Source organism: Panthera uncia, chromosome B4 (assembly GCF_023721935.1).
Source record: "Panthera uncia isolate 11264 chromosome B4, Puncia_PCG_1.0, whole genome shotgun sequence".
Taxonomy (NCBI): Eukaryota; Metazoa; Chordata; class Mammalia; order Carnivora; family Felidae; genus Panthera; species Panthera uncia.
The window spans coordinates 41449687-41462164 of record NC_064809.1 but is presented as its reverse complement, the minus strand read 5'-3'; the positions used below and the strand labels follow the sequence as shown (position 1 = coordinate 41462164).

At 41.8% G+C, this 12478-nt stretch overlaps 1 protein-coding gene across 7 annotated transcripts in view; it reads right to left on the bottom strand.

Annotated features, from left to right (window-relative positions):
• The window catches only part of SLC2A3 (solute carrier family 2 member 3), an 87691-nt gene that overhangs the window by 60248 nt on the left and 14965 nt on the right, over positions 1–12478 (bottom strand). For 5 of the 7 annotated variants that reach the window (XM_049627056.1, XM_049627053.1, XM_049627052.1 and 2 more), the window contains exon 3: positions 4039–4137. The exons of the other annotated variants lie outside the window; for them this stretch is intronic. In XM_049627056.1, coding sequence (XP_049483013.1) covers positions 4039–4137 — 99 coding nt within the window. The remainder of the gene's footprint in view (positions 1–4038; positions 4138–12478) is intronic. 7 annotated transcript variants of the gene reach the window in all.

Here is a 12478-nt window from a genome sequence, read left to right as displayed (position 1 = left end):
TTCTCCACTTTGATTAATGAAGTTACCATTAATGGTTAATGAAGTTAATTTTAGTTCTTAAACTAAAATTTCTGATGTTTCTGTCTCCTTCACTTTCCAACTGTCAAGTACTTTTAAGTCTGCTTTAAAAAAATGTCCCTAGGGGTGCCTGGGTGGCTCAGTTTGTTAAACACCTAATTTCCACTCAAGTCATGATCTTGCGGTTCATGAGTTCGAGCCCCACGTCAGGCTCTGTGCTGACAGCTCAGAGCCTGGAGCCTGCTTCGGATTCTGTGTCCCCCTCTCTCTCTACCCTTCCCCTGCTCATGGTCTGTTTCTCTCTCTCTTGGAAATATTAAAAAAAAAAAAAAAAAAAAAGAAAGGAAAAGTTTAAAAAAAATGTCCCTCAATACTGGCTTAGTTATTGATAAGATCAAAGTTTATTTTGAAAATGGTGCCATTACAACTGGATATCCATGAACATAAAAATGAAGTTGAATCCCTTCCTCACTTAAAAATTAATTCAAAATGGTTCACAAATCTAAATATAAACACTTTTGACTTAGGTTAGACAAAGCTTTTTGTGTTATAACATCAGAAGTACAAGTAAGGAAAGAAAAATTTGATAAAGTGAACTGCATCAACATAAAACTTTTGTGTTTCAAAGAATACCATCAAAAACAAAACACCAAAGAATACCATCAAGAAAGTGAAAGAACAACCTATACAATGAGAAAATATAATTCATATATCTGATAAAGAACATAAACGGAATATACAAGAGATTACAACTCGGGGCACCTGGCAGGCTCAGTCAGTAGACCATGCGACTTGTGATCTCTTGGGGTTGTGAGTTCAAGTCCCACATTGGGCACAGAGCTCACAAAAAAGAAAAAGAAAAAAAAGAATTTACAACTCAACAAAAGATAATCCAATTAAAAATGTGCAAAGGACTTGAACAGACATGCCTTCAAAGAAGATGCACCAATGGCCAATAAGCAAGAAACATCTTCAGTCTTTGAGGGAATGCAAATTAAACTCATATTGAGATGCCAATTTATATGCACTAGAACAGCTATAATAAAAATGACAAAATAAGAATTGTTCCAAGGATATGGAGAAATGAGGATCCTCGCATATGGCTGGTGTATATGTAAAATGGTGCAGTGCTTTGGAAAATAATTAAACGCAGAATTACTGTATGACCTAGCAATTTCACTCCAATGTAAATACCCAAGGGAATTGAAAACCTATGTCCACATAAAAACTTGCACATGAATGTTCATAACAGGGGCTCCTGAATGGCTCAGTTGGTTAAGTGTCTGACTCTGGATCTCAGCTCAGCCATGATCTCATGGTTTGTGAGATTGAGCCCCGCATCAGGCTCTGTGCTGACAGCCCAGAGCCTACTTGGGATTCTCCCTCTCCCCCTCTGCCCCATTCCCTGCTTGCCATATACTCTCTCTCTCAAAATAAAAAAATATATAATAATGTTCATAACAGTACCATTCATAAGAGTCAAAAATGGAAAAAAAAACCCAAGTGTTCATTAAGCGATCAATGGATAAACACATGCAGGATTATCATCGTATAATTAAATATTATTTGTCCACAGAAAGGAAAGAAGTACATGTTACAACATGGATGAGCCTTGAAATATGCTAAGTCAAAGAGGCCAGTCCCAAAAGGTCTTGTACTTTATGGTTCCATTCATGAAATGTCCAGTATGGGCAAATCTAGAGAGACAGAAAGTACCTTAGTGGTTGCCAAGGGCTGGGAGAGGTTAAGGAAGAATGCAGAAAGACTGCTAATGGTTGTGGGGCCCCTTTGGGGGTGATGAAATGTTCTCAGATTGATTAATGGTTGTGAATCTCTGGGAACATACTAAAAACCCTTGAATTGTAACACTTTTTTTTTAAGTAGGTGAATTATATGCTATGAACTGTATCTCAATCAAGCTGTTATATTTAAAAAAAAAAAAAGTCCCTCAAATCTGTCTTCTATTCCCCATGCTCATAGTCAGTCACTGCTTCAATTTGCAGTGAATACCAACTGGTCCCATTTTCTTCAATTTCCCCAGGTATAATCATATACTTCATTATCACTATAATCGCCTTTTTAAAATACAGATCTGTTCTCAGCAAAACCTGTAACATGCAAGTTATAAAGAGTAAACCTTATAAACATGACCACAGAAAATGAAAACTTTCCATTTTTTTAAGTTTATTGATTTATTTTGGGAGGGGGTGAAAGCTGGAGAGTAGCAGACAGAGAGAAAGAGAGACAATCCCAAGCGGGCTCCGCACTGCCAGCAGGTAGCCCGGTGTGGGGCCTGAGCCCAAGAACTGTGAGATCATAACCTGAGCCAAAATCAAGAGTTGGGTGCTCAACCACCTGAGCCACCCAGGTGCCCCTAAAATTAAAACTCTCTATGTGATAAAACATGATCAAATTAAAAAAAAAAAAAACAAAACTGGGGCACCTGGGTGGCTCAGTTAGTTAAGCTTCCGACTTGTCTCAGATCATGACCTCATGGCTGGCGGCTTTGAGCCTTGCATCAGCCTGCATAGGGTCAGTGCACACCCTGTTTGGGATTCTCTCTCCCCTCTCTCTGCCCCTCCCTGACTTGCTCTTTCTCTCTCTCTCAAAATAAATAAATTAATTAATTAAAATAAATTAAGGGGCCCCTGGATGGCTCAGTCGGTTAAGCGTCCGACTTCGGCTCAGGTCATGATCTCACCGTTCAGGAGTTCGAGCCCCCGTATCGAGCTCTGTGCTGACAGCTCAGAGCCTGGAGCCTGCTTCTGATTCTGTGTCTCCCTCTCTCTCTCTCTCTCTCTCTCTCTCTCTCTGCCCCTCCCCTGCTCGCACTCTATCTCTCTCAAAAATGAATAAACATAAAAAAATTAAAACTAAATAAATAAATAAATAAAATTTAAAAAAATTGGCAAAGAAGTGTGCAACTCATATGACAAAGGCTTAATTTTCATAATATACAAAGAGCTCTTTCATAGCAATAAAAGAAAGTGAACAATGAAAGACAATAACAGGCCAAGCACAGGAACAAGCACGTGTACAGGAAGATTCAGTAATGGCCAAAACAAAAAGACATCCAAACTTAGGAACAAAACAAATGAAAAGAAAAAGGGTTTTGTTTTTGCTTTTGTTCTCCCTACCGAGATTGTTAAAAAGTATGATGACTGACAATCCCCAGGCCTGGCTAAGGTTTTGGAGAATAGACACTTGCAGGGTGCCTGTCTGTGCTGACAGCATGAAGCCTGCTTGGGATTCTGTCTCCCTCTCTCTGCCCCTCCCCTACCTGTGCTCTCTCTCTCTCTCAAAAAAACAATAAACATTTAAAAAATTAAAAAAAAAAAAAAAAAAGAAAATAGACACTTGCAATACATGTAAAGTTTGTAAACATTCATTTTATTATTTTTTTTAAGTGTTTATTTATTATTTCGAGAAAGAGAAGGAGAACGTGTGTGGGAGCCGGGGAGGGGAGGAGAGAGAGGGAGACAGAAGATCTGAAGCGGCCTCTGCACTGTTAGTGCAAATCCCGATGGGGGGCTTGAACTCATGAACTGTAAGATCATGACCTGAGCCAAAGTTGGACGCTTTACCAACTAAACCACCGAAGCGCCCCTGTATACGTTATTTATTTTTGAGAGAGAGAGACAGAGTGTGAGTAGGGGAGAGGCAGGGAGAGAGGGAGACACAGAATCTGAAGCAGGCTCCAGGCTCTGAGCTGTCAGCACAGTAGAGCACACAACTCTTAATCTCAGGGTCCTGAGTTCAAGCCCTACATTGGGCGTGGAGCCACCTTAAAAAAAAAATGTTACCTATAATCTCACCTTGCACTATATATTCTCCCTAACATACCAGTCACAACTACATCGATATTATTTTCAATTCCCCAGGAAACACCAAGCTCTCTTGCACCTTAGGGCTGTCTATATATGTTCCCTCTGCCAAGAATGCTTTTTTCTCCCATGGCTAGCATATTTTTTTTAGGTCCCAGCTTCCATGTCACTACTGGGAAAGGACTTCCCTACTCACTCTTCCTAAAGAAGACCCTTCTCTGTTAATCTGTTTTAAGTGCTTGTTGTTTCCTTCAATGCCCGGCTTGGTATCTGCCGTAGAATAGGCTCTCAATAACTGCAGAAGGAATAAATAGTATAGGTATCAATAAAATACTATGTCCTTATTAAAAAGAATAAAATATAAGTATATATATGGACTTGAAAACATGTCTAGGTAGGGGCGCCTGGGTGGCTCAGTTGGTTAAGCATCCAGCTTCAGCCCAGGTCATGATCTAGTGGTTCATGAGTTCGAGCCCAGAGTGCAGCTCTGTGCTGACAGCTTGGAGCTGGGAACCTGCTTGGGATTCTGTGTCTCCCTCTCCCTCTGCCCCTCTCCTGCTTGCACTCTGTCTCTCTCTCTCTCGAAAATAAACATTAAAAAAAAAATGGTTTTAAAAAAAGAAAAAAGGAAACATGTCTAGGTATATGCTTCTTCCCTGTATATATATATTTTAATGTTTTATTTATTTATTTTGAGAGAGAGCATGCACATACTCGTGCACCGGAGCACAAGTGGGGGAGGGGCAGAGAGACAGAATCCCAAGCAGGTTCCACGCTGTCAGCATAGAGCCCATCGCAGGACTCCGACCTGCAAACCGTGAGATCATCACGTAAGCCGAAATCAAGAGTCGGACGCTTAACCAACTAAGCCACCCAGGCACCTCTCTCCACTGTATATTTTACCTTTTTTTCTTTTTTTTTCCAGGTAAGCTCTATGCCCAACACAGGGCTCAAATTCACAGCTCTGAGATCAAGATCACATGCTCTACTGACTGAGCCAGCCAGGTGCCCTTCTTCACTGTGTATTTTTAAAATAACGTATGTTCATTTTTGTAAATGTATTTTTTTACTTAAAAATATGAAAAGTAAAAAGTGAAAGACTCACTGCATTCCTGTTCAAGATTAACAAGGGTTAAACTTTGGGGGTGTAATACACAACACATGAGCACACATATACATACACACGTTATAGACGAATGCATACCCATGCTTTCTGCTTGTCTAGATGTACGATTTGTAGAACGGTTTCTATAAATACATATACCATCTTACCACTCGGATATTTTTTCTTTTAACAACATATCAAAAACATTCTTTTTGTATCAGTACATTTCAATATGCTACACAGTAGCCCATAATATGGTAGGGGACACCACAATTTATCGTTCCTTTAGGATGCACTTCTATCGCAAATAAGTCTGCAATAAACGTCTTTGTGCATTTATACTATGAACGTCTCTCAGAGAATCTTATAGGAAAAGTTTACAGATACGACATTGTTATTTCAAAGGTAGATACAGATTTTTTTAAAAGTTTTGAAGCATATTTATTTTGAGAGAGAGGTAGAGAACGCACATATGATTGGGAGTGGGAGAGGAGCAGAGAGAAAGGGTGACAGAGAAGATGCCAAGCAGAGATCTGCGCTGTTAGCACAGAGCCCGGTGGAGGGCTTGAGCCCACAAACCGCCAGATCATGACCTGAGCCGGAATCAAGAGTCAGATGCTTAACTGACTGAGCCACCCAGGTGTCCCTCAAAGGTAGATATACTTTAAATTCTGAATAGAATTGCTAGGTTTCCCTTTCCTAAAGTCCTGATTCTTATTCCCACCACATCCATAAAGAGTGTCTTGTTATATCCCTGCCAAAACTAAATATTGATCATTCTTTTAAATTTGTCTCGTCTCATAGGTAAAAATAGGGTATCATTTCTATGTTGAATGTTATTAGTGAAGTAGGATATAGTTACATATGCTCACGTTTTTGTTGCAGTTGATCATGTTTGTGTGATCTGCCTCCTCATAGAAGATACTTATTACTTCCAAAAAGGCAGTGGCCAAAAGCATGGTTGGAATGATCTCCTTTCTGGGGTGCCTGGGTGGCTCAGTCAGTGGAGCATCGGGATTCTTGATCGTGGCTCAGATTATGATCTCAAGGTTTGTGAGACTGAGCCCTGCATCAACCTCTGCGTTGACAGCACAGAGCCTGCTTGGGATTCTCTCACTCCCTCTCTTCTGCCCATACCCTGTTCGTGTGTGCACGTGCTCTCTCTCTTTCAAAATAAATAAACATAGGGGCACCTGGGTGGCTCAGTCGGTTAGGTGGCCGACTTCAGCTCAGGTCACAAACTCGAGGTCCGTGAGTTCGAGCCCGGTGTCGGGCTCCGTGCTGACAGCTCAGAGCCTGGAGCCTGTTTCAGATTCTGTGTCTCCCTCTCTCTCTCTGACCCTCCCCCGTTCATGCTCTATCTCTCTCTGTCTCAAAAATAAATAAACGTTAATAAATAAATAAATAAATAAATAAATAAATAAATAAACATAAAAGACGAGAATGATCTCATTCTTAGGAATGAATAAGTTATACATAAACACATGCACATGTGCACAGGAAAAATATGGAGCATTATATGAAATGGTTAACTCTAGTGAGTGGGATTATTTGCTTTATCTGATGTATATTTTTGTGGAACAAATGAAGAGAGAAAAAAAAGAATAGGTGTGCTTTGTTTGGTAGTAAAAAATAATAGTGAAAAATATTTTTAAACAGAACTAATTATATCACTGGTTGTACTCAAACCTCTTCAATGACTGCTGCCTACAATATAAAATTCATATTGATTAATGAAGCACTCAAAACCCTCCACCACTGACTTTATTTCCAGCCTCCTCATTCACTCCTATCTAATCGGGTCACACAGACTACCTTTATACTCTTTGTGTTATATTTTCTCTGTCTGAAACATGGTTATTTACTGTATCTGCCAGTGGCCATCCCTTCAAGGCCCAGCTCAAATGTCCCTCCACTTGTGCTCTTTCCAATGCCCAGAAACAATAATCTCTCTGGAGTACTTACACAGAACTTTTTTTTTTTTTTTTGACATTTACAGTTCCATTATGGGACTATCCACAACCTTGTTATGTTTTAAAATTGAATATACACATTAATTTCTTTAGTTTCCCTTCGTTTTCTCCCAGCACTCACTACAGGGCCTAGAATTGTAAAGGAGCCCTCGTGTGGGGCAGAATGGCAATAGGCCGTGTCAGTACTGAATTATCAGACTTATGAGAGATGGAAACACGGGAGACTTAAAAGACTCATCAACTCCCATGATGACCCCACATGACTGTGCAGATCGTGTCTGCACACCCCATGTCACCATGCACGACAGAGTTATGTGAATAAACCCCCCCCCCCACCCTCAGCAGTGCATGACTTCCGGTCTTGCATGGAGGACTTGGGGAAGAGATACAAAATTCAGGCAGAAGGAAGGGTGTGGTAGTGACCAGGAAGGTTTCCTCTTTGAGAAGATAAGTTGAGAAAGACCTGAAGGCCTGACAATTTAGGAGGGAGAGAGATAGGAGAAAATAGTGTTCTAGGTTGAGGGTACCGTGTGAGAAAGAGCTCGAAGGATAGAGTATGGTATGTTTGTGAACCTGCCAAAATGTCTGCATGGCTGAAGTGTAGAGGGCCAAGGGATGAGAAGAGGCCGGGAAGTTAAGTAGGGATCATATCACAAAAGGCTTAATATGCTAGGTGAAGGAGTTTGGACTTTATTCTGAGTACCAGAGACAGCTAGCAGGTTCAGCACTCTAATAACATGAGCACAAATTTTAGCAAGATTACTAAGATTACTAAAACTAGTTAGGGGCTTTCATACTAACAGAGGGTGATGACTGGAAGGTGGGCTCAGAATATCAGGTAAAGATTGGGGGCCTGGCTGGCTTGGTCAAAGGAGCACGCGACTCTTGATCTTGGGGTTGTGGTTCAAGCCCCACACTCGATGTAGAGATTACTTAAATAAATCTTACATGGGCGCCTGGGTGGCTCAGTCAGTCAAGCGTCCAACTTCAGCTCAGGTCATGATCAGGTTAGTGAATTCAAGCCCTGAGTCGGGCTCTGTGCTGACAGCTCAGAGCCTAGAGCCTGCTTCAGATTCTGTGTCTCCCTCTCTCTCTGCTCCTCCCCCACCCATGCTCTGTCTCTCTCTCTGTCTCTCAAAAATGAATAAACATTAAAAAAAATTTTTTTTTAGGGGCGCCTGGGTGGCTCAGTCGGTTAAGCATCCGACTTTGGCTCAGGTCATGATCTCACAGTTCGTGAGTTCGAGCCCCGCGTCGGGCTCTGTGCTGACAGCTCAGAGCCTGGAGCCTGCTTCACATTCTGTGTCTCCCTCTCTCTCTGCCCCTTCCCTGCTCATGCTGTGTCTCTCTCTGTCTCAAAAATAAATAAACATTAAAAAAAATTTTTTTAAATATATTTTTTTAAATAAATGAAATCTAAAAAAAAAAAGAATATCAGGCATGACAGGACTTAATACGTACATCTGATGTAAACCTCTATTTTCAAGTAAATTTCCCTGAGAGGCAGATGGTATGATTACTTGTTTGATTTTGTTTTTCCTAAACTACAGACAACAAAAATAATCCATAGAAATAGTTGTGACAAAGCAGGAAAAATAATACAGAACCTGACCTGGGGGTGTTTATTCAATAAACATTTACTGATCAACTATTATATATTGAGTCTTTGGCACTAATCTCTGTATACCCATAGAGATGTATTATGGATTAAAGCCACTGTAAGCTTCTAGACATGTCCTATCTGATCATGGAGAAAACCCTTTCTGAGAGCTGGTGACCCTCCTTGTAGAAGAAAGTCTTTTAGAAAATATTTCAGCTAATCTCAGTTCGTTTCTCCACAACAAAGGCAAGGTTACATATTCATTAGAGATCAGGTGCTGACTAACTTGACATTTACTGTCCTTTAGCATTCACGGCCTTGAATCCTATTGGTTTTGGAAGAATAACCTCACGTTTAGCCACTACAAGGAGCCTGTGCAGACTGACCTTCTCCTGTCTCTCTCTCCCTCACTGGGAAGAACTAGACTTCTTCAGGCCTGTCACAGTTTCACCAAGGGGATTGTCTCATGTCTGGGGCATGTTTATTTTCATCTCTGATTGTTCCATATCACTTTCCTTCTCCTTTATCACCGCCACTTTGGAGCCATAGATAATATATTACAACCTAAGAACAAAAAACATTTGGAATGTTTGGTACTCAGACAGGGAGAGGTGTCTGGGAGGGAGCATAGGCAAGAAGAGGGGAAAGGTAAGGTGTGCTGACACTCCCTGGCAGTAGGCATGGGAAACCCCACCTGCAAAGTCCTGGAGACAATGGCTCTTGCTTAAGAATCAGAGTCAGGGGCGCATGGGTGGCTCAGCCGGTTAAATGTCTGACACTGGATTTGGCTCGGGCCATGATCTCATGGTTCCTGAGTTTGAACCCCATGTCAGGCTCCGTACTGACAGCACTGGGCCTGCTTGGGATCCCCTCTCCCTCTCTCTCTGCCCCTCTGCCACTTGTGCTTGCTCTCACTCTCTCCCAAAATACATAAATAAACTTAACAAAATAAAAATAAATAAATAAAGAGAGAGTCGGAGCCCGGTTCTGGAAACTGCAAAAATTACATAATCTGTAAAGTCTCTTCCAATTTAAAAAATTTACAATTCTCATAGTAAGATTTCACCAACGTGTCTATTCGTCAGGTTGATCGGTAAAGAGAAATAAATCATTCTCCACTGAAGTTAGGACTGAGGACTCGAGCCTCAGAAAAATCTTGGAATAGTAGAAGGTAAATTTCTGGGATTTCCTACAGTTCCCGCAGTAGAGTCCTGTAAAAGTTATCTAAAGCATTAACAACCCTCCGCCTCTAACTTTTGGCTCCTCTGCCAATATAATCGTCAGTAGGACAAAATTACAGGCATACTTTTTTTTTTTTTAATTGCATTTTGCTTTATTGTGCTTTGAAGATACTGTGTTTTTTATAAACTGACGGTTTGTGGCAACAGTGCGTTGAACAAGTCTATTGGCACCATTTTTCCAACAGCATTTGCTCACTTTATATCTGTCACATTTGGTAATTCTCACAATATTTCAAAATTTGTTGTTATTATCATACTTCTTTTGGTGACCTGTGATCGGTGATCTTTGATATTACTACTGTAATTGTTCTGGGGTGCCCCAAACCGTGCCATATAAGATGGTGAACTTAATGGATAAATGTGTGCGTCCTGACTTGCTCCACCGACTGACCATTCCCCCAACTCTCTCCTTCTCCTTGGGCCTCCCTATTCCCCAAGACACGACAATACTGAAATTAGGCCACTTAATAACCCTACAATAGTCTCTAACTGTTCAAGTGAAAGGAAGAGTTGCACATCTCTCACTTTAAATCAAAAGCTAGCAATGACAAAGCTTAGTGAGGAAGGCATGTTCAAAGTTCAGACAGGCTTCTTGCATCAAAGGGTTATAAATGCAGAGGAAAAATTCTCGGAAATGAAAAGGAAATGAAAAGTGCTACTCCAGTGAACGCAGAAATGATAAGGAAATGAAACAGCCTTATTGCTGATAATGGAAAAAGTTTTAGAGGTCTGGATAGAGGATCAAACCAGCCATCACATTTCCTTAAGCCGAAGCCTAATCCAGAGCAAGGCCTTAAGTCTCTTCAATCCGATGAAGGCTGAGAGAGACGAGGAAGCCGCAGGAGAAAAGTCTGAAGCTAACAGAGGTTGGTTCAGGGGGTTTGAGGGAAGAAGTCATCTCTATAACATAAAAGTGCACGGTGAGGCAGCAAGTGCTAACGTAGAAGCTGCAGCAACTTGTCCAGAAGACCTAGCTCGGATAATTAATGAAGGTGGCCACGCTAAACAGCCAACCGATCTTCAGTGTAGACAGACAGCCTTCTACGGAGAGAAGATGCCACCTAGGACTTTCATAGCTACAGAGGAGAAGTCGGTGCCTGGCCTCGAAGTTTCAGAGGACAGGCTGACTCTCTTGCAAGGGGTAATGCGGCTGGTGACTAAGCTGAAGCCAGTGCTCGTGCACATTCTGGAAGTCCCAGGGCCTCAAGAATTCTGCTAACTCGACTCTGCCTGTGCTCTGTAACTGGAAGAGCAAAGCCTGGAAGACAGCACATCTGTTTACAACATGGTTTACTGAATATCTTACCCACCGCTGAGACCTACTCCTCAGAAGAAAAGACTTCTTTCCAAACACGACTGCTCATTGACAACGCACCTGGTCACCCAGGAGCTCCGATGGAGATGTCTGACGAGATTCCTGCTGTTTTCAAGCCTGCTAGCACAACAGCCATTCTGCAGGGCGTGGACTGAAGAAGTCTACTTCAAGTCTTATTTAAGAAATACATTTTGTGGGGCACCTGGGTGGCTCAGCCGAAGCATCCGACTTCGGCTCAGGTCGTGATCTCATGGTTTTTGGGTTCGAGCCCCACGTCAGGCTCTGTGCTGGCAGCTCAGAGCCTGGAGTCTGCTTCAGATTCTGTGTCCCCCTCTCTCTCTGCCCCACCCCTGCCTGTGCTCTGTCTCTGTCTTTCAAAAATGAATAAACATTAAAAAAAGTAAAAGAAAAAAAGAAAAAAGAAATACATTTTGTGAGGCTTTAGCTAGCAGAGACAGTGATTCCTCCGATGGATCTTGGCAAAGTAAATTGAAAACCTTCTGGAAGGGATTTACCATTTTAGATGCCATTAAGAACATCTGTGATTCGTGGGAAAGGGTTGAAGTATCAACGTGAACAGGAGTTTGGAAGATGGTGATTCCAAATCTCTTTGATGACTTTGAGAAGTTCAAGCCCTCGGTGGAGAAGGACCTGCAGGTGTGGTAGAAACAGCAAGAGAACTACATCGGAAGTGGAGACTGAAGCTGCGACCGAGTTGCTGGAATCTCAAGATAAACCTTGAACAGATGAGTTGCCTCTCGCGGATGAGCAAAGAAAGTGGTTTCTCGAGATGGCATCTACTCCTGTTGAAGACGCTGTGAAGCCTGTCGAAATGACCACAACCGATTTCGAACATTACATATATCTGAGCTGATAGAGCAGCAGCAGGGTGTGAGAGGACTGGTTCCAATTTTGAAAGAAGTTGTACTGTGGGTGAAATGTTATCAAACGGCATCGCATGCTACAGAGCAATCATTTGTGAAAGGAGCCAATCAATGGGGCCAACTTCACTGTTTTCTTATTTTAAGAAAATGCCACGGGTGCCCATCTGGCAGTTGGTAGACTATGCAACTCTTTTTTTCCCCAAGTTTATTTTTAGAGAGAGAAAGAGAGAGAGAGAGAGAGATCTAGAAGGGGAGGGGCAGAGAGAGTCGGAGAGGGCGAGAATCCCAAGCAGGCTCCATGCTGTCAGCACAAGGCTTGATGTGGGGCTTGATCTCACAAACACTGAGATATGAGCTAAGCTGAAGTCAAGAGTCAGACGCTTAACCAACTGAGCCACCAGGCACCCTGAGCATGAAACTCTTGATCTAGGATTCTTAAGTTCAAGCCCCACATTGGGCCTACAACTTATTGAAAGAAAGAAAGAAAGAAAGAAAGAAAGAAAGAAAGAAAGAAAGAA